The sequence below is a fragment of the Hetaerina americana genome, unplaced genomic scaffold (genome assembly GCF_022747635.1).
Source record: "Hetaerina americana unplaced genomic scaffold, ioHetAmer1.1.p SCAF_5, whole genome shotgun sequence".
In the NCBI taxonomy this organism is placed as follows: Eukaryota; Metazoa; Arthropoda; class Insecta; order Odonata; family Calopterygidae; genus Hetaerina; species Hetaerina americana.
In genome coordinates, this window is record NW_027287095.1 from 11430234 (window position 1) to 11457526 (window position 27293).

General features: G+C 39.9%; 1 protein-coding gene across 1 annotated transcript in view; it reads left to right on the plus strand.

The window, feature by feature from the left end:
* Positions 1–2512: 2512 nt before the first annotated feature.
* The window catches only part of LOC139693516 (nucleolysin TIAR-like), a 463538-nt gene continuing 438757 nt past the window's right edge, over positions 2513–27293 (plus strand). Inside the window, exons 1-3 of the mRNA XM_071591705.1 lie at positions 2513–2565; positions 2646–2677; positions 2798–2894. Of these exons, the coding sequence (XP_071447806.1) occupies positions 2554–2565; positions 2646–2677; positions 2798–2894 (141 nt within the window). The 5' untranslated portion in view covers positions 2513–2553. The remainder of the gene's footprint in view (positions 2566–2645; positions 2678–2797; positions 2895–27293) is intronic.

Sequence of the window (27293 nt, forward strand, 5' to 3'; positions counted from 1 at the left end):
CTGGAAGGCTAAAACACTATCGGGAAGCAAGAGGGGAAGATATATGCTAGCAGTTAGAGATGAGTCGGGAAAAATATTAGTTGAGCCAGTGAAGATCCCAGAGAGATGGAAGGAATATGTCAAATAACTTTATGGTAAAAATATCAGGGCAGCAAGGTTAGGCATAGAAAGAGAAAATGATGCAGATGAGGATGGCTTAGGACCAGGCATACACGACGGTGAGATAGAAAGGGTATTAAAGAAATTGAAATCGAATGAGGCCGTGGGGATGGACAAAATTCCCGTGGCAATGTTTAAAGGTTTAGGAAAATGTTGTAGGAATAGTTTTCATGGACTAATTCGTAGTATATATGAGAGAGGAATCTGTCCGGAAGATTTGGTCTAATCAGTGTAAGTTCATATTCCAAAAAAGGGAAAATGGGAGGAAAACAGAACAATAAGTTTGATATCCCACGCAGCTTAAGTTGTTCTCAGGATCATCAACAAAAGGGTAGAGAGTAGGGAAAATGATTACTTAGGAGATGATCAGTTTGGGTTTAGGAAGGGGAGAGGTACGCGTGATGCCATTGCAGTAATGAAATCGAGAGGATTATGGAATAAAATCAGGACGTATTTGCCAGTTTCGTATATTTCAAAAAGGCGTTTGATAGAGTGAATAGGAGCAACTAATGAATACAGTATACTGCAGAAAATAGGAATATATTTGAGGTATAGGAGGTCAATCCACAACCTACACAAGTCTCAGACTGCTCAGGGGCGAGTGGGGTCGGAGAGTCCGAATGGGCAGTGTTGGGAAAAGGAGTAAGGCAGAGTTCTCGATGTTCACCGGTGCTGTTCAACGTACAGGTATGTACCTGTATAGTATGTGGAGGCATTGATTAAAGAGGAAAGGGAAGAACGGGAGATAGGAATGAAAGTCGACAGGGACTTAGTAAAATCAGTCAGGTTTGCTGATGACCAAGCTTTAGTTTGTCAGTCAGCCAAGAGGTTGCAAGCATTACTTAGTGCAGGGGAAAGTCAGTGCTAGATAGTAGTAAATGTAAATAAAATAAATGTTATGCAGTTTTCAAAAAAAGAGAAAGGCCAAGTTAAACGTTAAAATCGGAGGGAAAAAACTAGAGCAGGTGGAACGTTTTTTGGAAGTGTTTAGGACCAAAATGGTCAAAGTAGTCGGGACATAAGAAGAAGAATTGTATTAGGCAAATAAGCTTTCTCAAGGAGGAGGCTTTTGATGACAGAGACGTTAAGTAAGGATGGTAAGAAAGGGCTGGGGGAAACTATGACATATGCCGAGGGTTTTTGGTCGGTGTGGAAACATGGTCATTGAAGTATGATGATAGAAGTAGATTGGAGTCTTCTTAAATCTGTGAGGAGAAGGATTTAAAAGGTGAATTGGCTTGAAAGAAGACTAACGAGGAAGGGCTAAGCATGGTGGGGCTGAGAGGATGTTGTTAGCAGAAATGAATGGAGGCAGGAAAGATATAGTCTGAGCGTTTTGACTGGCGATGGTATATTTAAGTCTGTGATATAGAGTGGAACTTAGGGCAAATGAAGAAGGGGAAGGAATAGGATATGCAAGTTGGATGGAATGAAGAGCGAAAAGAAAAATGCGGAATTGAAGAAGGGATTACCTTAGTGACCGATTTCAGGGTATTTTTTTGGCCAGGAGAGGTAGGTAAATACATTGCCATACATTTGTATACACTGTGCCCATTCAAAACCTACGTTAACAGCTAGTACATGTATGAATGATACATTTATGGGACATCGTAGTCCAAGGATAGAGCATTGGACTGCTGATGGTTGAGGATGGGAGTTCATTTTTGGGAGAAATATAAAGAAGGCAGGAATGGTAGATGCACAGCGTTATGAATGTCGATGGAATGCTGAAGACTGTGATTTAAGTAGGGCTGAACGTTAGGCCAAGGAGGGAGGGGCAGGAATAAGATTGGCATATTGGACGGAATGACGGGAAGAAAGAAGTATGCAGAATGAAAAATGCATTTTTGTAGTGGCAGGTGTAAGACTGTTTTGTTAGATTAGGCAAAGAAAGTTTCGTTGTTCAGTCATTCTCCACCCAAAACCAACTAAAGCTGGTAAATTACCAACAGTAATCTTCCATAGCTACCTATAATGAATTTCTCTTGTTTAAAAAGGTGAAGGTTTCTTAATTAAAAGGGAATTTACTCATATTTAAGTTTACTCTCCTCTAAACAAAACTTATGAGATTAAATAAAATAAGCCCTGACAGGCACGTAATAGTATTATTTATGATCATCATATCATATATTGACCAAATATACCAATGATACAGAGAAGCATATTTATCTCTTACAACACATGTAAAAACACTCGATATGAAACTCATTTTTAAAATGAATTATTTGCCACCGAAAGAGCTTTGGGCATATTTTGAGCAATTTTATATAAGGTCCATATTCAAATTGCTCTGCGTCACCTTGTTTACTGGCTTTGGTGCAAATCGTTATTCTACTCTTTTCCCATGCCGCAACGCGAACGGGTCGACTTGTCAAAGTAGTGAGGTAACATAAGATGGCGAGACAGGTAACGCCTGAGTTGTGAATTTAAATTGCGATAATATATTAATTTTGCAGCTTCTTACTAATTGTTCTTCTCAATTCTAGATCATGAACGAGGAAAGTCATCCGCGAACCCTGTGAGTAGCGCTCCTTCTCATATCCAAAATATTTTGTGTTTTACGTTAAAGGTTGTGTTCTTTTGCTACTGATGCCGATGGTATACAACAACGTGGCTGACTTAATGTTTTTTAACGTAGGTACGTGGGAAACCTGGACGCTTCGGTGTCAGAAGAACTCATCTGTGCCTTATTTACGCAGATCGGGCCCGTGAAAGGCAGTAAAATCATCCGTGAGGTAGGACATTTTATACACTTGAGACTTACTGTAGCAGTTGCTGGCTTGGCGCCATACGGCGCTTGGCCCTGAACGGCGGTAAAATATATAAGTAACTGCAGTATGATGGATTACGTGAGTGCCTCGCATAAAGGTTAATTTTGTATGGAATAATATTCAAAATGGAATTTTGCGGAAGTCTCTTCCTCTCAAGCATATGCGTATTGAATGGTTGCGGTGTGAAGACCTTTCTAGATGTTCATATGATAAGACTTTGTGCCAGTATTCTTTATTGGGTCTACATATTTATTGTATCTCTAAGAGTAGTGCGGTTTTAGCTCATGGTGTTTGGATATCTTTTGCGCATGTGTTAAATTTTGCGGTTAGTTATGGCCTACCGCGGCACATACGCGATTCTGGTGTTCGTTATTGCCGCAGCATTGGATAGGTTTCTTCTTTTATGAAAGGGGTGCCTTAAGATATTTTCAGATTGAGTTAGTTCCTGGATTGCTGTCTGTCGCTGTTTCGTGGAATACCCAGGTTTAATCGGACATGTTTTGTAAGTATCATAGCTGCGGGGACATTAATTTGTAAGGGAATCGGCTTTATGTCTGTAAGATGATAGGCTGACCTTACCTTGTAAAGGGTGTTGTTACAGCAGCGGGAGAGTAAATACCTCAAGTTTTAGCATGGTTGTTTTACCCTTGCAAAAACTCTCTAATTCTCTTTAGTTTTATATCATTTAAGGAATTCGGAAATAGAGAGATGGTATATCATGCATAATAATATTTTCTGCGATCTTCAATTATGTGGTTAAAGATAATGACTCTGCCAGTACATGGATTTTTACTGAAAGATTCGGTCCTTAAAATGGTAATTTACCTCTATGGTATTCTTCTTCATTAGGCGTGAACTTACATTCAGATAACCGATTATTGTCTACCTTATATGAGAATGTTACATACCTGCACTTGTGCATTAAAGTTCTATCTTTATTTAGAGAATCTATAATTACATTACGTTCTTTTTACATATCCAGATGTAATGAACGTTAAAAATGTTGTTGGTTATGTTACCTTTATATTTGATTTTCTTATTTCCTTTGATTGAAATCAGTCCAGTGTGACACTGAATATTTTTTGGAGCTATGTTAGTCGAAAAAGGATATTAGGTTCTGGTTTCTTGGTTGTCTTGAGGTTCCTTTTTTTGATTGTCACCGTTGCATTCGTTCTACATTGTTCCCATTGTCACTTGGCCCTTTTATTGGTGGATCCCTCCTGATGTTCTTTGATTGGCTCATGAGTTGTGTTCTCTGTCCGCAGCTCTCTTCACCCAATTAAGGAGATCTCAAATTGGCTGATGCCTGCCAAAACTCTTCAGGCGGGAAGTAAGCAGGTGTGTACACTTATTCTCCTTGCTCTATATAATTTTTTTAATACTACTTTGCATGTTCGAAACATTACTGAGTTTTTTTTTATTTGACATGAGAGCTGCTTCACTGCAGCCAGTAAATGTGAATAACAAAGAAAAGTTTGACACTAGGTTGGGCCATTTCTCGCCTTGAACCAAATATCCATTCCTTCCCCATCCCATACCTTTATCAAAGAGTGACACAGAGAGTGTTATTTCCAAATGAGGGACTTATTTTTTATGTCAGCATAGGGCTACTAAAAGCTAAATATATATATATTTCACTCCATTTTGCTTGAAAAATATAGAGATAGATACGGGCATGCACTCACGGATAGATTCGCACACATTTATAATTTTATTTTGCATATTGTGTACTTACTCAAAATAAGTGCCACTCTGAGATGCTTAAGTTTCAGTCTGGTGTTAGTTTACACCTAAATTCATGAGTCATTGGGTTTACAACTCTTGTTCATGTTGTTTTGCATCTAGGTTTTGATTGTAACCAGGTGTTTTTTATTAACCACTTTGGATTGAATTGAAAAGTAATTTCTACAGTGTATCATTCGCTAATGTAATTGGGGTATGAATGATGTTTGTGGTGTGGGCAAGAATATTTAAAGAAATTGAAAGACGAAAACGTATATAGGAACGTTTGGCACTCAATGGTCAAGTGTTGCTGCTTTCCCCCCGCACAGATTCCAACTGACAGCCAGTTGTTCTACCAACCAATCATCCGAGGAGTATGAGGGTTTGAGAAAGACGTAAAAAAAGGTATCACCTTTTTATTATCTTTATTTATTTTTCTCTCTGTAACTGTGTACTCACCACGTCTGCGGCCAATGACAATGTCTGTTAAACACCGAGAGGCGTCTATGGTGGTATAACCCTCTTTCATTACTATACTTATCCCTCTTGCTCTAATCCTCAGAAATTCTGAAAGGTCAAACGCATAGCTGGCATCTATCGGTAAGAGTCCTTTCTTTATTTACCTCTTCCTGTTAAAATGAAAAATAATAATTAAAACTGCTTAACTGAACATAAATTTAACAATATCAATATTTTCCAACATACTTATGGCGAGACAAATGTAAAAAAAATTCAATCAATTTAGAACAAGGAGAAAAAGTGTACATAGCTGTGTGCTTTAAAGCCATATTTGATAATAGTATGCTGGAAAATGATTCCTTGAGCCATTGAAATTTGTTAATGAGGCTCACATATGCTGTGAATCACCTACATAGAATGCTTTCAGTAGTTGGCTCAAAGATGATAAGTTCCATGCTGTTTTCTTCATGGGGTTGGAATAAATGATGTCTTTATTTTTGTGTGCTTCAAGTAGTGAATTACTGAGGACATGGCTCAAATTTGGAATACTTGCAAGTAAAATGACTTGGGTGAATTTTCAGTCCATGCTAACATACTTTCATTGCTATTTGAGCCTTGTCCCCTTTATGTGGTCTTCCTTGATTTGATCGGGTGTCTAATCCGATAGTTTATTCGTTCATGTGTTGTCTTGGGAGATTGTGGTGTCTTCAGAGCCAGATGGAGACGGGGTCAGGATTGGGGAAGGAGATGGTAAGGAGCAGGTGGTTTTCTTTATTTTTCTTTACACTTTTTGGTTGCATTATGAGAGTTTTGGTTCAGTCAGATGGGAGCTGTGTAAATTTGGGTACTTCAGTTTGTTTACGTTTGGTAGGTAGGTATTGCCTTTTTATTTTCTTTGCATGTGTACACTCACACAAACATGCACACACCCACTCACATCCAATCATACAAAAAACACACAAACACACACATTGGGTGCCACCTTGGATGGCAGGTGGGAAAAAGAAGACCCGACGTTGCATGTTGGGCGGACAGTAATGACACTAGTGGGTGGGGGATAGGGCAGTCATGACAAAACTGATTAGAGCTGCTGCCTTTTGCAATGCATGATATTAAAGCTGTTCAATTAGAGTTTTGAGGAGTAATATACAGATGGGGTTTGGGAAATGATTTCTTCTTCCTGTAAGAGCAGATTGTCAGTTTAGTGTGTGATATGCATGTGGTAAATACAGTTATATGGGGTGGTTGGTAATTGTGTATCAACATGAAATCTCCTTCCCTCTTCGTTGACATCTCTCCATGCCATGTGCTTCCACTGTTTCTCTGATATGGAGGGCGTCTGTGCCGGACACCATTGTTTACTCATGAAGAAGGGGTTGGAATCGTGCCATTTCCAGTTATCCTGACCTGGTGCTCTTGTAAGGTGCAATTTTTCTGTGCTTAATTCCCAGAGGGAAAGAACTTGAATTTGTTAATGCAGTGTTTCTTTGTTCGTATTTTCTCTTGCCAAGGGTGGACGAGTGATTCCGTGCCATGGTGCAAAATACTGGAAGGATTGTGAAACTTGCGGAATGGTCTTTTATTATTCATTATGTTGTAATTCGTACATTTCAAGCAGTGGTGGATCGACTGGGGATTGGACGTCTGACTTTTGGAGCATCTCTTGGAAATGGTGGTAGCCTTGTTCCAGGAGAGTCATTGTGGTACTCCTTCCATACCAGGGTCAATTTTCACTCTTTTCCAGATAATTTTTCAAAACCCTTGAGTCATTAAAGTTCCTTAAAAATAAAAACATCAGGATATGCCTGAAATGATTTTGAACCCTAATTCATTATGAATTGGTGATTGTTTCTTTCATGTACATGTTCATAATTTTCATCTTATCGTTTGATGCACTATAATGTAGAGCAATTATATTTCAAATCTCACCGTAAGTATTATGAAACTTCTTAATTTATTCCCTTGTTCATTTCTGTCTGCTTTATTTATCGCATCAATAATTTCTATGATGAGATAAATGTGAACTGATGACAGAAAGTTCAACCATGGTAACTTTTGGGTTCTTGTAACCATTGAAATAAGATCCATGTAACTTAAGGGATCGATTTTTAAAAGTCAGTCATGTTTGTCTACATGGAAATAAAAGCATGTTTTATTTTATAGCAGCAGTATCGTTGTAAGAGGTAAAAATTCGATAATTCAATTCAGTTATGTTTTCCATGCTCTATTAATAGTGTCTGTACAGTTCCGGCATTAGAGCAGTATTATCGCTACTACTGCTCTCACTGCAGTTGAAGAGGAAAGTCTGTGTAGGAAATGTCGTATTGGTGTTTATTTCACTTGGAATCTATTGAAATTATATTCATACTATCAAATTGTGTGTTAAATTTAAATTCTCTGAATTGTTTGGTTTAATTAGCTTGTGAAATGAGGTTTAGTTGATTTGGCAGTGCTTACCATTGACATTTCTGCCCTAATGTTCTCATTTATTAAGAAAATTATTAAAAGTCATAATTTTAAAATTTATCAGCATAATACCAAAGTGCTTTAAATATTCAGTTTCTGGAAGATGGCTTTCTTAGAAAAAATTTTCAGCGAGTTAGAATTTTTAAAATCTAGCAAGAAACTGAAAATCCCCGAGCATTGTGTCATTTGAATTAAAATTTTAAAGAATTTATTTCCTTTTTGATAATTTATTGTCCATTATTTGATTATTGTCAACACTGTCATGGTTCAGTTTTGATGTTATGCTGTACACTAAATTGTATTGCTCTATTGGGAGATATAGTGCCAACGACTCTCAAATGCGTTGTTTGACTTTCATTATTTTATTGGAAAATTAGGATGTTTTTGTTCCTAAAGGAGTTTCTTAAATAATAATTCAAGGATATGAAAATGTAGCCGATTCAGTTCCATTTAATTGATTGAATATTACTCCATTTCCCTAAACATACATTTGAGAGATTTTAAATTAACCAAATTTTTGATTAAGTTGTAAATTAAATAATTTTGGTTAATCGATATTTTGGTCTCAGTATGTCGGGTTAGGTTGGTCTTTTCCAGCAGTAACTTTAAATTGTGGAAAGTTTATTGGCTTTCAAGTTATTACATTGATCTTGAAATTACCTCTCAAAACATATTTAATAGTGTGGGTGTGGATTTCATATCATCTGAGTAAAATGTGTTCTTAAACATTAATTGGATGTATGGTTGTGCTGCATGATGGGCTGCCTTTGAAATTAAAAAAATGGTGAATATTGTTATTTCTCAGTAAGGAGACTTGTTAGACAATAGATTTATTAGATTTGTTTTTCAAACTTTGAATTTGTGTGTTCTGATTCAGAACTGTGATAGTGAAGGAAATATGGGTCTTGAACAAAATTGTTTTTAGTATCAAACATTTTAAGCAAGCAAGTATGGTAATTGGAATGTTCTTGGACATGGACAATGTGTGCATTTTGTATCAGCTGCCTCATACCTTCTTGCACGATATCGTCATGCACCCATGCAAGATATTATGACTTTTCCTCTAAATATTGTGAATACATTTCATTAGTGATAAAAATGTTTTCATCTACTCATGTGATGAGATTGAATCCAAATAATCATAGTTTAAACAAAATACAAACATTTGAAACTGGTGTTATTTGTAATTTTGTTTTTAGTTCTGAAAGGTTTAAATCATTCATGTCAGTATTGAATGATATATTGTCTCTTATTTTGTTGAGAGTTGGCATGAGTAAAATAATTATGAATGCTACCTAAAGCAGCTTAGCAGCATAGAAAATCATGTTTTCTTTGAAAAATACTCATTATGCTTGTTAATAGATGTATTCACAATGAGCAAGAAAAATTACAAAATACAAATTGAATCTAGATTAAAGTTGCTAATTTCCGTCCATATAGTTGAATATATAAAGCATACCCTAACAAATAGGCATGAGCAGTGGGAATGTACTGATACAACTGTGATTTTCCCATTTTATTTACACTTTAAAAAGTAAATGCGTCATTATTGTGCTAGTGGGGATGTACGAGGGTCATCCGGAAAGTAGTACCCGTTCGTGAAATAAAGACACAAAAGTAAATATTAACAAACATAAAAAATTTTATTTGAAAGAGGATACTTTAAACTACTTCTCAACATAATCTCCAAGCAAATTAAGGCATTTGTCATAACGTGTGACAAGTTTCTGTATTCCTGCTGCATAGTCCTTCGCCGCCAGCTCATTGAGATACGCGAGGGACCCATCTTGCACAAATTTTTGCATAATGCAGATGGTGTTTAACAATTTCATGAACAATTGTTCGAGAAACATTGGGAAAATGCTCACAGATGTCATCAATTGTGACGCGCCGATCGTTCCTCACGAATTCGTCAACTGAGCTCACCAGTTGGTCTGTAATGACAGACGGTCTCCCCGAACGCTCATCGTCGTGTGTGTTCCCCCTCCCCATGTTGAAGTTGCGACACCACCGCCGAACAGACGACTCGTCCATTACATTGTCTCCATACACCTCCTTTAATTGGCGATGAATATCACATGGGCGAACGTTTCTTGCATTGAGGAATTTAATCACTGCCCTCACTTCACAACTGGCGGCGTTCTCAATTTTTTTAAACATTGTAAACAATCACAGAAACAACACAGGCAATGCTAGCGTCACGCAACTTGGCTCAGAGAAGGCAGACAAGCCACTGAAGCTATCTGACCTCGTCCAGCGGCTACTCGCGTCGTCAGCACTTCATGCGGCACGAACGGGTACTACTTTCCGGATGACCCTCGTATTAAACAGGCAAAAGGCGAAATTACTTAACATTAGATTTTGCAAATGGCTTTGAATTATATGAACCACCAACAAGAGCTCCTGTAGCTATAGATAGCCAAATGTGTGAATCAGAATTGTATGAATTACGCTATTGTGTTATATTATTAGTCCATATTGAAATAATTCTACTTGGTTTTTGCTGATGTGTAGTTGAGTATCGAGAACTGTGTTTGTTTTAAAATGAGCTACACATTTGAATTATTTTTTTGCGTACCATTTGAAAAATTTGTCAAGGAAGCTAAAGAGAAACTATTGCTGATTGTATCAATACTATGGGCTGTTTGTCAAGAGATCCCCCAAACTTCCTCAACAGCTAGAATGTGATGGCTAATGTCAGAAGCCATAGGTCAGGTCTGCACATGTTGTGAGTGTAGAATGCGTGCCTGCTTACTTGGAGGAATATTCGGCTAGATAGAGGAGAGATGGCCATGGTTTTACCAGTTGTTGCATATGCACATGCAATGTGCTTTTAAAATTAACCAATATTTCAGTGAGTGTCCATGTTGTTAATTGCTAGGAACCTTTATGTGGGAACTCTGAAATAGGCAATTGGCTTAAGCATCATGGTAGTTGAACTGTGAATTCTACTCTTTCACACAGATGATTATGCTGATTTTCCATTAGAGGTAAGTAATTTTATGTGCAATGATGTTTTAGTTAGAGTGGCTACGAGATCAGCTCCAGTTGTCATTCATGTCGTATAGGTTGCTTAGGGTCCACTTAGATGAATGTAATAAAGGGTGGGAAGGAGGGGAGATAATGGCATCAGCCGTGGTCTACCTTTATGGTGAGTCTCGCGATCAAATCCAGATTTGAGATTGTGGTAAAAAGTGGTGGCTTGGTGCACTGCGGACATGGCTAAATAGTAATAATCAGAATAATATTCCATGTAAAAATTTTAAACTACTGCTGTTTAAAACATTAACCTTTTTTGGGTTTTATTGAATGTGTGGAATCTGAATATTGTTTTATTATTCAATTGGACTTTGCGAGATCCAAATCCTTGTTCACACTCGGTTCCGTCGTTCATTGTGTTGATCCACTACACCCGCAACTCTGTCCACTTGCTGTCCCAACCCATGGGCAATTTAGTGGAGTCAGATGCTTTCATTTGTGCTGATCTGATTGACTTTTAACAAACTGAACCTGTGGTATTGATTTAGGCTTGCCATAAGAGAACAGAATGCAACCACACCCATTTGTTCCCTGGTGCTTGGGCAAATTAGGTGATAGAAGTAATTAAGAGGGTCCACCAAGTATACGTACTGCTTGGCCCCCTCCCTCTAATCAGATGATGTTTTTAGAGAAAAATTTCATGAGAATGTGTCTTATCCAGTGAGGCCATTTTAGCTGTAAAACATTGAGTGATGTGTTCTTGCACCTGGCAGTAAATCTGCAGTTCATAATACAATGACATTTTGATAGCAAGACATATGTCAAATGGTGTTATACTAAGAGAGTAAGGGGAACATTTTTATTTACAGTTCCAAAATGCTGTTTTGAGTGCTATACTTATGAAATACATAAGTATTTAGAATGGCAATTCAAATGAGGTATAGGTAACTATTTAATATTTTGTGATAAAAGATCTTGGCTTGGTACAGCGGACATTCTACAATTGTATTCTGTAGCAGGAACTATTCCTTTTAATGATTTTGAAATGAATTAATTAAAAATGAGTCGGGTCTGAAGTGAAAAGTAATTAAATGTGCTGTTGTGTGATTTGTTGTTTTCGTTGGAAACTGAACTTGAGCCAGATTGATGCTATGGTGTCTTTTCATTTTCTGTCAGCGAACTGAATTTTAAATGTAGATTAAGGATTATGCTTCCAAAGATTAATCATCAAGTATGGTTTTCTTTTGAAGTAATGTGAAGTTGCTTGTAAACTTCTATAATCAAGTATGCCATAGGGAAAATTGTGTGAAATGAGTAATTCGATATTGGATGGGTAAATCTGTAGTAATTGTGTTCGAATTTAGATGGTAGATCTAAAGGTTTGTATGAACACTATCTTTCATGCTAGTTATTCTTGCTGTGGGCCATTCATGCTGGAACATCAGAAATGAGTTTTCATCCAAACTTTCTCTGCATGCTGGTGAAGTGTGATTTACAGCTTGTAATCTTCTATTTTTTTCAGACGAAATTGTACTTTTGATGCTGGTATTTATCATGCCTCGGTATTGTTTTTTAATATTTCTGGTTTAGTTCTATGTAAGCCTGTACTAGCTACTCGGATATTTAGATCTAAGAATTGGGCTCGTGAATCCCACCCTTATATAGAACGTTCTAAATTGCATTAAAGTTATCCTCCTCTCAAATAATTTTAAGATTAATGCAATTTGTTCTGCAAGAGACTTTAGGTGATAACTAAGGTTTTGTGTAATCTTAACTGTGACATTACCATTTAGGTGCAACAGTGTTCAATAACAAGGTGCTACGAACATTGATGCCAATCGCTTTGCGTCTATACCCATGTGTAACTGTGGAGTGTAAGATAAAAAGGGGGAGTTGTATCAGAATTATATTTATCCAGTTATAATTGTGTTCGTTTGTATTATAATTTTCTGTAGCCATCTGAAAGGAATCTTCTCTGATGTCTGCAAGTTAACCTTAGATTTTGTATTTCTTTCGTCTAAATTTTTTCGTCTTACCCTTTCACTAGTATGTTCACTTCAGTGATCCGGTACAACACCTTTCAATGTAATTTGTAAAATGTAACCGGCCGATATAACGTTGAAACTCAGTTTTTTTTACGAGTTTAAAAAGCATTCAATGGCGAGTGACGGATTCGCGCGTGCTCAGGCCCTATTGACATTTCTTAGAACCGGAGTTCAGTGATGTTGAATCTGCGACCACCGTGGACTGATAGTCGCCCTTGCCGCGGTGAGGCTGTCGCGGGGCGAGCCGTGTCCTCCCCGCCCCTCCCCCCTTTCAAGGACGTTTCTCTGCGCGACCGTCGCAGCCGAGCTCACGCCTAGTTCATGGTCACCTTGAGGTGCGTGGTCGCAGGGTGATTTCCGTGTTCTTTTTTTTCTCTTTCCGAGTAAGAGTCAAATAAATATGCAAGGAAAATATAAATGAAAAACTTAATGTGGAGTGTTGATGGCATGATTAGCTAAATTAAGTTATGCTGTGGAGGGTGTTCCGTTCTGATCAAATTTGGTGGGCCTTGGGGATATATAGCGCTGTTTAGTATTTGCCCATCCAAAAGAACCTGCTCAATTGGCATGTTACTAATTTTAATAATAATGCAGGTAATATTAAAATTACCCAAGTTCGCCAGACGTCAGTTGCACATGCAAATTCATTCTTGATTTACGGGGGTTGTTCTTTGATGAATAGTTGAATACTTTTTTATTGTTGTGTCATTAATATTTGAATATTTTATTATGTTTCCTTAAACCACATGTCCATTCTAGTCCAGGTTGTCTGCCGATTTCCCCGCAGGTGGGGTTCCTGCTCCGAGTCATATTCTACGGTTTACGCTTGTATATATTTATTCATGCGATGATTGCAGCTGGGTAGGGGTCAGCTTACGGGTTAGTCAAGAACTTCATCATTTCTTAATGAGTGAGCGCGTGTTTTAGACGGGCTTGGATAACTATGGCGTAGCGATTGTCTAATAGGTTATTGAGGAATGCGTTTGAAGAGGATTTATGTGAATAGTGAAAGGATTTTGTTGCGAGTTGAATGCATCATATCATGGAAGGACATAGGGGTCGCCGAGGACCCTAGAATTTTGGATTCGAAGTGTGGTAGTAGTATAATCGTAAAATTAATATCATTGCGGTGGTATTTAATGAAACTGGTCGAAGGTAGTAACGTAGAGAATATAATTTGTTCCATCGTCTCCTGTTTTACATTGTGACATTCGGATTTACACCATTTGTTCGTAGCTGCTGCAATGGCGTCTTATTTTTTCCGCCTTTCGACCGCCGAACTTAAAGTTTGTCGAAATTTAAGTAAACCAATGTATTTTTGTCGTAAATGCACTTTTCCGTGGTTGCACGACTTCATTTCCGAATCAGACCAGCGTCTTTCGCTATGTACTCCCGAGACTTACAGGAGTGTCCAGTTAACGGCTGCGCGTATTGTTTCTGTTCCGTAGTCCGGACGATTCCCCTATCCTCTTCGACCGACTTCCCACGCGTGCCGCATTGCCGGGTTTGCCCCCCCTCCAATCTTGGCGTCTAACGCAATAGATGCGCGTCTCAAAATTGTCGATAAAGCAAACGCCTAATTAAATATCACGTTTGTGACCTCATTGCATGTTTTCCATGTCAATATCATGTACTTATATTGCTATTCCATGATAAATTTCATTATTCCGTTATAAATTTGTGCTAGCAAGTAGCTTCGGGACACAATTAAAACAGTCAATAATTACTTTTAAAACATGGCAGAGTCGAACAAATTGGATTTGAGAGGTTTTATTGGTTGTTCCGTTGAACTTAAAGCTTTTCGGGAGTTCAAGCGTGGTACGAATCGTAAGCCAAGGGTAGAGGAGCTAGATTTATAATACGTGATAAAAATATGATGAACTTACTAGCGTGTCCAAAATATTAAGAGGAGCTAGGCTGGAAATCACTCGCGAAGCGAAGGTTAAATTATAGATTAAATCTTCTGCGTAAATTGGGAGATCTCTTTAGGAATGATGTTGAAAAAGTATTATTATCCCCATCGTACTAAGGTAAGAGAAATCATGTCAATAAAAATAGAGAGTAAGAACAGATCGATAAATAAAGGTGTCATTTTTTCCGCGAACGATAAAGGATCAAAATAACCCTGTCCGAAAGCGGAAGGGATAAAAATATATTCAGGTTAAAATTAGTTTGGTGTGTAACAGCACACTAGGGGTGGCTTGCAGGGTACTGTAAATACAAAAATTCAATCGTATTTTCCGAATATTTGAGAAATTTCTCCCAAGTGGCTTTAAGTCCTATGCTTTCCACTTTTGAATCCTCCCATGTATGTGACTTCATGTTTAAGGAAATTATCGAATAATCAATATCGAAAATACTGAATAAAGGTGTCAGTGGCGGAGGGGTTGAATTTCCTGTCAAGTTGCCTCCACCCCCGTGGGTCTTGCGCTACTTCCGAGAGTGCCAGGACGGATCAAACGCGCAGGCCTCTGATTCGCAGTTGCAGTGGGCGGCGCGACTATACCATAAACTGTTGTCGCTCCGAGCTCTCCTCCCTTTCCGAGCTGATGGGAGTTCCGATTTTCAAATCGAAACGTCACTTCATTCTATTTTCGGCGTTCTATATGACAATGGATGGTGCCCTGCATTAACCTGGATCCATTATCATCATCATATAATGACTCCTTTATTTTGCTTGGAATCCCTCCCTACAGCGTGGCGTTGGCTTGTGTTGACTTCGCCCCAGCATCTTCGATCTAGCACTACGTCACTCGTTCGCTTCCTGCCAGATATGTATTAAATGTATTTCCGCACAAGGGGTAGCTTCCAGGATGTGCGGTGATACTTCCTTTATAAAACCGTGTTCTACTCTTTTGTGCACGTTACTGTCCTGTTTATATTTTTGTCGGTCCAGGATTTTAGCATTCAGAGGGAAGAAAAGCAAAATTATTGGCGTTTCAGCGAAAATATTTCCCAACGTCCTTGTTCCATTTGTCGTCCTTGGCATGTTGGGTGTTTCCTATCGCAGGCAAGAGGGAGATAGAAGGTACACACACATGTAAGAGTGTGTGTGTGAGGGATTGTGTTTTGTGTGTGTATCTCTACCCCTGCCCACGGACTACATTATGAGAGTTGTGGAAGGGCTTTGCGTTCTGATGACCCCAAGAACTGTACTGGCGCAAGTAGTGATCTCATGGTTGGGTCATTAGTGCCAGCTAGGTCGAAGGGTAGTCCGCGCAGCGTAATTTGCTGCGAAAACGGTCAACATATTCCTGGAGAGTTAATGAAAAATGAAATTTTTCTATTAAATATCATGAACGAGTTGTTTACTATAACGTCCATCGGTGTGTGTCACATCTACGTGACCCATGTCTTTAATCTATAATGTAACTATAAAATTGGGGCTAGTGTACTAGAACAACACGTTATTTCAAATGTACAGTCCTGTATAGTCAACCGAAACGTCAAAAGCGACCTTCTACAAGTTAATCGTTTTCGCACTTACAGTGTTACACCATTACGTTTTCCTGTTTTTTATCTCTGTAATTGGCGAGATATTGACAATTCAATTGTTGAAATGATGGCATTGAGGGAAGAAATTATTCAACTTTCTTTTAGCATCGCGAGTGTGATTTAATCCGTTGAGCTACGGAAATCTGTCGATTCAATCTCATCTCGTGCCATCATAATCGGCTCAGTCGATAGAAGTAGTCTCCCTTTTTCGCATAGGACTGTTCTCCGTATTGAAGGAGAATTTGTCGTGTACCGCTTTGTGACCACTAGTTAGTGACTTCATTGGCAATTGCATTCAAAACTTGCTAGCAATTTTTTCTTGCACATATATGCATTCTGGAAACTTGGTAGTTCAGTTGGTCATCCTCAGGTCCACCCAAGCTGTGTGATTTTTCGGGTACTGGAACTTCGTGGGAAACAGTAGGCGAATCAGGGAAAGGATCTGACTCGTCTACCCCGTGCGAATTTTTCACGCCATTGGGCGTGCGAAATTCAGACATCAGAGTACCGTGTTTATCTCATTGCCAGTCCCGGTGGCGGCGGGGTAACGTCCTTGCCTGTGAACCCAGTGGTCGCGGGTTCAATTCCCGCCTAGGTGGGTTTTATTCCACTTAGGTCTAGGATGTTTTTAATTGTCTTTCATGTATTTATGTATAGGGGTAAGGAGGAAGAAGGGACCATAAAGTCTCGCCCCAATGAAGTCATTAAATGAATTAATAAAATAGTTCTAGGTGAGCTCTACCTTCGCCTATCAAACCAAACTTCAGTTTGGTTACTGTGGTATATGCATTCTAATCGCTTTAATTATATTTATATAGCCTCCATCATTGATTATTTCGCGAAAACTCATGTTGTTTAGCGTCTCTTGACGCCACCTCGAGTATTATTCCTCCACACCCCCCCCCCCCCCACCCGCTCACTCGTGTAAATCGTGGAATAAGGTCGCGCGTTCTACAGCGCTCTTTTCCATACCTGTTCCGACCAGTTCTCTATTGTGAAATCTTGTGCCTCTCAAGTGTCTTCAGATGTGGCCTGACTTCAAATGTGAGCAAGCCCAGAGTTCTACAAACAAACTTTTTGCCGAAAGTTTCCTCTCCCTGAGTAAATTTTTAATAGGTATAAATCATCCGATTAGCACTCGTTTTCCAGTCAATGAAGTAGGTTATCTTTTCTTTATGCTTCAACATTCGACTCAATGTTTTAGTGTTGGTATCATTGTAAATTATTTAATATTTTTTGTTGTGTGCGCTATGTATTCAATGTCTACATGAAAGCGCGTTCTGACATTTTCATGTAGGTGCCGAGAGAATTTCTCGATTTTTTGATCAATTGTTAATAGATAAAGAATAATATATTCCACGTATTAGGCGCGTTCTTGGAGGTAGTGATGGTATTCCCTCGTAGTTCAGAATAGTAGAGTCGTCTGGAATTCACAACAACGTTTTGGCAATAGCTCGAGCTCTCCAGATTCAAACTCGGAAAATTCTATGCCAAGAGCGTTTCAAGAACTTTAGGTGAACCTAAATCTCATTAAGCCATTGTGTAACTTAATGGAGGGGATCACCTATCGTATTGATTTCTCCCTCTTTTCTTTCCCTGTGTTAAGAATAAATACATGCATGTAACATGCTCAAAGGTTATAAAATATGTTTTCTTTCCTGATTTTTAATTTGTTGATTTTAAGCCATTTCTATGTTTTGTTTTTATTAAATGAGTGCCCTGGACGTTTTAAATCAAAATGTCAACGAAGTACATCATTATTGGTAAAGAATATCTGGAGGTGAATGGTTTTATGGTAATGTAGGGTGTCACTTAGTGTCATGCTCGGTGAGATTCGGAATTGTAGCGGTGTCCATATTCAAAACCTGCCCCTATTAGTTTAGGTTTAATGGGTCAGAGCCGTGAAGTGGTACGCTTCTACAGTCAATTGTTTCAGGATCAACTTTTTGGATGTTCATGTTCATTAAATGAAGAAGTTTCTTAGTTTTCGGAGTGATATTGTTAAAAGAATTTTGCATGGGATTTAAGTATATAGTTCATATTAAAGACATTTCCCTCTAAGTTAAGGCCAAAAATGAAGCCTTTGACAGATGCGCAATTGGTGGCGTGGATGAAGATTTGTCGAGTCGAAAGACATCTTGTGAACCTTGTTGCACTTACGATATGTTTGATGAATGAACGATTGTGGGATCTTTCCATCCATTTCACGATCCTAACATTATGGAATCATTCTAATTAGCATATCTTCCAGCAACCCACGTTTTTCGGTAGAAACGTGCACGTTTGAGACGATGGCTCTTGATTGAGTTTTCACAGAAGGCACTTTAGTACCGGCAGGCGTGGAAAAAGGGTTGTTACGCGATGATGAAGATCTCAATAAACTTACGAAAAGCAGTTATAATGGTCAAACAGGGTCATTTAAAATGCGTAAGGTATTGCTCGTCCTTGGTCTAGAGAATTATTTCCCGACGGGGCGCACTCGTGTGTAAGATAGGGGGAGGGCCGAATTTGTGAGTTATCAACGAATAGGGAAAAGTTGGAATTGGCAGCGATACTACTAGATATTTAAAAATATTAACGAATAAGCTGTAACCTATCCCGAAAAATAGAACGGTTTAAAGAATCATGTGATTGCATCGGAACATTGAGATGCGGCATTTCTCGGTTTTCCTCGTGAGTGGACGCAATGGTGCTATATATCGATATTTTTGTTTTATATCTGAAAATAATATTCTCATTCGTAGTCGATCATTGGATTTCATTTGTCTGTATCCTTTGATTCATACGACGAAGACAAGTAAAAGGTTGGTCCAATATTACATTTTTGGCTCATGGCGAAGTTCAAAAATCTCCCCTAACTGCGTGTATGTCTTGGATATTTAGTAATGCGGCGAGTTATTTAATGCGTTCCAAATTTCTTCTCAACATTTGGTGAGAAAAATTTTGGCATAATTCGGGAGACATTCCCACTTAATATACGAGAGAAATTGAGAATACTTCTATTAGCGGACACTTTCACCCGTATGTAGTATTTTTCCTAGGGCAAGGGAAATAATAAGAAATGGAAATCGATCTGACGCAGTTGGAAGGGCGAGGCTCTTGACATTTCAGATTTTTTCGTCATGCATTCTTTGTTTAATCGATAAATCTTGCGAGTGCTAAGGTTGTTCCCAGCGGAAAAGGATGGGCGAACGAGGTTGTTAACACTCGGCCTCCTGCCTCTTCTATTTGATGATTAACGAGTTTTTCTTTTTTATCGGTCGTGCTGTACTCTTTTCTTTCTCTCAATGCTTGCCTCGACGTACAAGTCTTGCTTGAAACATGCGGCGATTACATATTTTCCCAAAATTGGTTGCATTGCTCTGGGTGATCTCGTGATTGGTGATTGAATCCCTAAATTCAGAAGCATGGTCAAAAATGCCAAAAATAATAGAGCATGCCGTTGTCATGTAGCTTGAACCGATTCTACCCGAATGGGGAATTTGGGAAAGCATCCAGGGGAAGGATATTAGGAGGCTTGATGGCATGGATCTCTTCCCGAGTTGTGTGTGATCGAGGGCAGGACCGCGAATCGGAGTCTGCCATTTTTGCAGTTTCCAGTCGTGGTGGAATTCCAATCACGATGGTTTTTTTTAACTGGAAGTAGCTCGAATGTAAATACGCAAATTTTCAGCATGGTTATAGCGATTACAATGCTTTGCCTGGTGGATGATGCGTCGTCCTCCGTGTCCTCCCAGCTCGCCTCGCCCTGGCCAAGACCCGGGGGGGGGGGGGTGGCAGCCGAGGGCGCTCTTTCCATCCGACGACGCCGAATAGCTGGGGTAGCGGCATCTTTCCGCCGTCGAGGGGCGGCTGCGGCCCCGCAGCCCTTATCGCGCCGTCCACGCCTTATTTGTTTCCGGCAGAGCAACTCCTTCCTCATCTCCCGCTCCGCTTCCTCACCCGCGCCGCAAATCGCTCCCCTCCCACCCTTCGGGCCGCCTTTACCCCATCCCGTCTTTCTCCTCCCCGACGGCCGTATGATGCATACCTCTATGGAGATGCTCAAGTTTATATTTAAGATTTTCCGGAGAAGTTATTACAATCTGTATTTGATGAAGTCTATAATACTTCTTCCGCCTATGAGAGTGCTGCTGCCGCAGTTGCACAGGGCAATCTTTAAGAGTTTCCAGGTCACAGAGTTTAAGCTTAGGCTGTTATTTCATTGTATCAAGCGAGAAAGAATAATATATAGCATTTTTTGGGCAAGTATACGTATAGGCGTTAATTACTTAGGCCTATTCCAATCAATTTTTCTTTGCCACGTTATGTGCTTCCATTAGACCCTCGCCCATGGGCGCCAGCGTGTTGATGACTTGAAAGCGACATCTGCATGTTTTCTGGGTGCCTATGGTTGACCCATCTTGTAGACTAGTGTTTCTTAACCTTTCATAGAATTCGGCGGCTCTCAACCTTTTATGGGATTGTATTTGAATTGATGGGGCACCAAAACCGGTGGTTTTGGTGCCCATCCAGCGTAAAAGCCTGCAGCATGAAAGCATTACAGCAATATATAACTTTTAGGAAGTTATATAATGCTGTAATCTAAACCTACCATACACCTCCAGGTGTTTACGTTGTGTTGCGTGCCATACTAGTGTTGCCAGCTATTTCTTTCGGAAAGTCAGGGTTGCATTATCAATAGCTTATCACAGGCATTTGTTATTTTGTATTATACGTATAAGCATTGAAATGGAGAGGGCAACATTTTCTACTTGCACCTCAGAATATTCAAAATGCCTTCCCCTTCCTGTTCGCTTCTATACCACAGTTTTATTCAGTACTGAGGGGTATGACGTAATTACTTGAAAACAAGTGTGGCATTCATTTTCTGACGCTTTATTCGTTATTACAGGGTATCTTGGAAGTTATTTTCCTGGAATACCTGTCGTGACTTTCGGTATATTACAATTCTTAAAAAATACAATAAATCATGCTGCGTTTAAGACAGTCACCACCTCTCAACAACTCAACCACCCATTACCTAGCCTACTTCGAAATTCAAATCGCATTTAATAAATCCGCTACATTCAGTTTAGTTGTTCCATTCTTCATCAATGTATTGGAAACTGGGAAATTGAACGTTATGTGAGAAATACTTCAAGCTGTAAGGAAGACACTAATGATGAAGGGCAGTGGAGTATGCTCATTACTTTGTAAACGCAAGGAGTGGGGCTGCTTTCGTCGCATTCCTTGAGAGCGTGTACTTACGATACCTGTATTCGGCTGCGGATTTTTAATACACATGAGGCGTAAAATTTGAAGATGACGTATGCCGAGATCTTGGGAAATTTCCAAATGTAAATGTAGATTTTATTTTCAAGTCTTCTGTGTCATAACTCCGTTCTCTCTGTTCAAGTCTGATTGTATCTCCAACTGAAACTGTGTGTGTACCGCTTTGGTTTTTACTTGTAAAAAATGGATAAATTTGATATTTTAGATGGTTCATTGAGAAGGGATGATAATTGGGATCAGGAAATGTTTCGGTGAATACGTTGGTTGTGGAAGCCCTGGCTTAGCGCCAACAGCTCCTTTTCTGCAGTCGACATTCTTTTGCCTCGAAATAACTCTAGTCCAACTGCAAAAATGGAAGGCTGAACGTAAGCAGCGGCAGGGTTTGTTTCAAAAGAATTGAACCATATTTGTTATAATTTATTCTTAAATTCCGAAAATGATAGCTCGCTTTCTCCCTCTCTATGCCGACAGTTCATTTTATTCTTTTAGCTCATTTTTCCGGCACAACTCTCCTTCCCGTCTAGTGCATCTCTCGTCGCTATCAATTTAGTGTTCAACTATTTGATCCGAAGTTCATATGTATATATCGAGTTTCACGCGTTTATTGTCCTTTCAAACGTGTATGATTTTCAGTGAAGGGTTATTTTGTTTCCATGAACATGTTATGTTTCGACGTTGATTTCGGATGATACGTATATATAGTATGCAGGTCGCGGTAGTCTAGGGGTAGAGCGTTACACTACTGACCGTAGGGCCCGGGTTCGATTACCGGGCAATCCTCTCTGGGCACCTGCAGCTCCACCCAAGCTATGTCATTTTTCGGGCACTAGATAGATATTCCTGGGAAACCATAACCGGCGCAGGGAAAGGAACTGGCTACCCAACCCTGATGTGTGAATTTCACACTTCGTCGGGCTTAGTACTTGGTGAACTCTATCATCACCTACCAAACCGACCTTCGGGTTGATTACTGTGTTTATGTTTGTTTTATATGCAGTATTGTACTGCGAAATGGCAAGACTTTTTCTTCGTTCAATTCACCTTGTGGATTTAATATTTTAATTTAGAGGCGCGGCTTTCTAAAATAGGCCGCGTTTAATATATGTGGCACGTAAATGGTATCCATGAGAAATTACGTGAATTCCAGGACTAGGTAAGGGTAAGGCTAGGCTTAGTGAAAAGGGCTACGGGAAGCGAGTAAGCGTCACGGGTACATATACAGAAGGAATTAAGCTATGAGATTGTATCTCGAAGAGTGGAGGCAATGCTCAAAGAGTTACAGCAAGGCGCGTGTGTGTTTTCTTCATACACGGAGGGAATTTGATGGCACCAAATTAAATTAGTAGATTCGACCACCGGGATAAGTTGAGAGATAAACACCGTCACGGTCATAATCAAGCACACTTTCTTCCCTCGCCATATTAAAGCCTAGCCCAAGACCCAGACATTTCATATTATGCTTGTACAATAGAATTTGATGAATTCTTAGAGCTGAACATTTATTGCATGATGTAAATTGGTGTGTTCAAGAGTGTTGTGTGTGGTGAGCTAACATCTATTCAAGTGTGTGTTCGTGTATTAAACTAATACCACCGAGTGTATGGCGTGTCCCCGAACACCCGCCGCCGCACGCTCTAGCGTGAGCTTGCGGGGTATTGTGTAGAATCTACATTGAAGATCAGATCAGTGGAATCTCACCCTTGCTGCAGAACCACGCCGTTTCCGCCGAAATCCCATCTCCAGTCCCCGCCTACGCCCCTCCCCACCCGTCTCCCCTTCTGCGGCTTGCACATATTCCCGCTCCCTTTTAACGCCGGTGCGCGCCACGACCCCGCACCCCTGCAACCTCTAATGTGCCCTCCAGAGGTGCAACGAGCCGTGCGAGGCATAAGGGATTTGAGCGCCGTCTCTCGGCGACTAAAAGCTACGACCGCCGCACCACTGGCGGCGGCCCTTCCTCCAAACAACTCCTCGTCGGCCTGCCACCATCCGGGTCATCGGATTAATACTCTCCCTCGAAACTTACGCTTTAGTCTCCGGAAGCGATATAACCCGTGCGAACGATGCGCCTTTTATTTTCGTCGTCATTCTGTCTAATCAGTTTTTAAATTTGCTCATTCGGAATTCTCGGAAAGGTCTAGTCTTCCCACAGTTTTCACCGTGGGAGAAAATGATATAGAAATCATCTCCTGCCGGAAGGCCGTATTTAATTCCCATCTTTATAATTCCTAGAGTTTATCCGGAATCGAACGACTCCGGAATACCGATTTCTGCCTCGGACAGCACACTTTTGTGTCCAACTTCGGTACACAAACCTTCGTATTTCCAAATATTCCAAAGCATTCCCAAGGGTACATTTTAATCACCTGGCTGTTGGTGCTCTTTGTGATTGTTTCTCGTCGACGAGAACAACGTTATTTCAAAGCCTTGATACGGGAGTGCACCAAATGAGCATAATATTATGTATGCTTTAATAGCAAGTCACCGCTAGGGTGTGTGGCAGGGGGTGAATATCCACCACATCCGACTCGAATATTTTTACCCCTACCGAGGTCGGACAATGTCATTCTTATTACTTATCGCTCGTGGAAAGGTTGGCATCACAAATCTATCTCTTCTGCACTTAATCTCTCTAATTTTATTTATATCATTTCGTCTGCCGTTGTACGTTGGGAGTAATAATACATTTTCAACATCATTGCTGAAGAGATATCCTTCCAATTTATTCAAGAGATTTAATCTGTTATTTAACCTTTGCTCCGTGAGTAATTCCCAGCCTAGTATGGACTGCATGAGAAAGAGTCTTCCCTTGATGACGTGAGAATAGTGAAAGATTTTATCAAATGACGGCGGACGACGAAAGGTTTAATATGAATAGTAAATTAATAAATGATTTGATGCTGTCAGAACTTTAAGTGCCCTCTTTTTTTCATTTGTGGTGCAATTCTTGCATTGTTTTCGTGGGCATTGAGACTTCATTCATCCCACGCCAAAATGGGGTTCAGATTGCGTCCTCCCGCTTGGTTGTTCTATTTGCACTTGAACCAAGTCCCTCTGCGAGATTGGTTGACTTTTTTTACTTTTCATCGTCTAGTGCTTTTTCCATCATCCGCATTCCCCTAGAAGCATTTCGACCGTCAAAAATTTATTATCGGTGAGGTAAAATTTTCTACACTCTTCCATTGCGGAGAGCCGCATCTCCGTGATCAAACACTGAAGTGAGTGGAAGGAAGTGTTTTTTTATTTATGCGGGTTGTCCGCAGGCTGATGTTGTGGAAATTGTTTCGGGTCACCGGATGTCGTCCGGTTCAATCAGCCGTTGAACTTTGACCCGTCGGCGGTCAACTCTCGGCCGAGTCGTGCGAAGGAGTTGTTTTCTGTTTGGATTGGAAGGGATTGGGGGGGGGGGTCTTGTCGTTGTGATGTGTTGTTTACAGATGTGGCGAGGCTGCTACCTCTCCAATTAGCCCGCACCCACCCCTTCCATCCATCCTGCACTCCCTCTCGGAGGTATGCTGCCAGACCTGGCCCGCCCTCCTCCTCCTTTATACGCCAGTCTTCCAATAACTTCGTCGCATAAGCGAATTAATAATTCTGTGGTGGTTCCTTCATGAAATCGTCGCCCCATAAATTTCCCTTGAATTCTGATGTGAACTCCGCCAGTGAAATTCCACTTCTATCCGCCAAAAGGAATTTTCCAACTTAATGATACCAATGGATCGAATTTAGTTAATTGCTCTCCATCACTTTCGCTTTTTCTCGTGTTCTTTGGTTAATTGTGGTATATTTAAAACCTAATGCCTGGGCCGTCCAGAAAGTAAATTACGTTTGGAAATGAAATATGAACCGAGTGACAAAACTAAGTTTTATTATATTTATTTGAAAGGAGCATAGTTAACTATTTTTCTTCATAGTCGACATTCAAATTGAAGCATTTATCATAACGATACCCAAGCTCTTCAATTCTGTCTATGAAGAAATATAACGTCTTACATGTATACAACTTTTTTACACCGTCATGCAATCCTGCGTCACTGTCGAAGCGCTGTGCCGCAAGACATGTCTAGCGAGAGATCTGTAATCGTAAATCGGCGATTTTCACCAATTTTTTCGTTGATTTTTTCCGTCAGTTCATTAGAAGGCTAGGCCAACCACTGCGGCTCTAGTCGTGAACATTGGTGGAGTCATTTTGAAACTGAATTCACTACTGTCTCAGTCCGCCTTCACTCATTCTCCGTGCACTTCAAAAAGTTGCGTATGAATTTCAATTAGCTTGTGGTTCCTTGCCAGTAAAAACCTAATCACAGATCGCACTTCACAACACGTGGGATTTTCAATTGTAACGCAAATTGTAACATTTCGCAGTGAGCAAAGTAGAAGAACCACAATCTGTACTTTACCACAGCAGGATGCGTACTGTGTAGAAATTTGTAGACGCCAAGATGGTGGCTCTAGCCCTACCCACCACCACGGTAGGCCGAAGCGTAAGTTAGTACTTTCTGAGCAGCTATCCTATTTTGTTTAGTGAGAACCGCGTAGTGAATGTCAACCGGAAAGAAGTTCAAGTTTTCCGGGAAAAATTAATAATGATAGCAGTCAGAAAGTATGTGGTGTTGAAAAATGTTGGGGTTTTTAGCGTGAGGTTATTTATTGGGGGCCTAGAAGTGCAGAAGTACTTAAGTCTATGGGAGTATCGAAAACCTACCTTATCAGTAATATCACCAAGCTATCAATAGTACCTGTATACTATAGTAAATAATAATGAATAACGTCAAAATAAAACTTTGAAATTCCTCATATTTAAATTTAGAATTGAATATTCATCGTGGAACAATTCCAAAAGTTTACGCCTTAAGCGATTAATTACCATAAATAATAATTAGTTTTTGAATGAGACCGGATTTTTGTCGTGTGAGAACACCAGTGGCTCCTTTCGACTCGTTAGCGGCATGTCCCCTTCCATCCTTCCTCCTCAGCAGTAAAAAAATACAGGCTCTCCAGTCGTGAGTGCTAAAAATAAACATCGGGACCTCGATATTAAACCGAGCGTATTTAACCCCTGCCATTTCCTTCTCTTAAGTTCTCTTTTCCGATGTCCAAAACTTCATCTTCTTATCCCGTCGATCCAAGATTGCCGTTTTTGTTGTGATGGGTAGAAGAATAGTGTAGCTCTTCCTTGGTCTTTTCGGACTTTTTTCTCTGCGAGTTAAATTCAAAAACCTAAGGTTTTGCCCTTACTGTTCTAGCAGTTTTTTAATAAAAAAAATCATAGCAATCAGGTAAGTGTTGAGAGTTCACCCAATACTTCACGGCGTGTGTAATTCACACATCATTGTAGAAGGGCACCCTGTGCCGGTTTTGGTTTCCGAGGAAGATTTGGAGTCCGTAAAATCACACATTGGGGTGGACCGGGAGTCGACCGGAAGAGAATCGAACCCGGGCCCCCGGTCAGTAGCCCAACGCCTGGACTACCGCGTCCCATTGGTTTGCTACTGACAGGACAAAACAAAAATAACACTAAAAGTGGGGTAATCTAAGTTTGGCACTCAGATGTTTGAGTATTCTGTATTCCATTTTGTTCCCATTAGTTTTTTTTAATTGGAAAAGTTGAGACAGCAAATTGTACCAAGTGATGCTATTTTTCGGATGTATCATCATTCTGAATGTTTTTCCAGTATGAAAATGGGTAGTCATAATCTATTTGACTCAGTAAGTACAAATTAATTTCTTTTGGCTTTATTTTTGGTAGTCCATTGGGTAGATTGCTGACTGAAGAGCCCAGCTTCGATTTCTGGTGAAACCTTTTGCGCACCCTCGATTTTTACTAATTCTGTGTGATTTTTTCGGGTATATGATCTACCTGGGAAGATTTTGTGCGCGGAAGGCCTCTTCGCTGATGCATGAATTTCACCCGCCGCGGGGC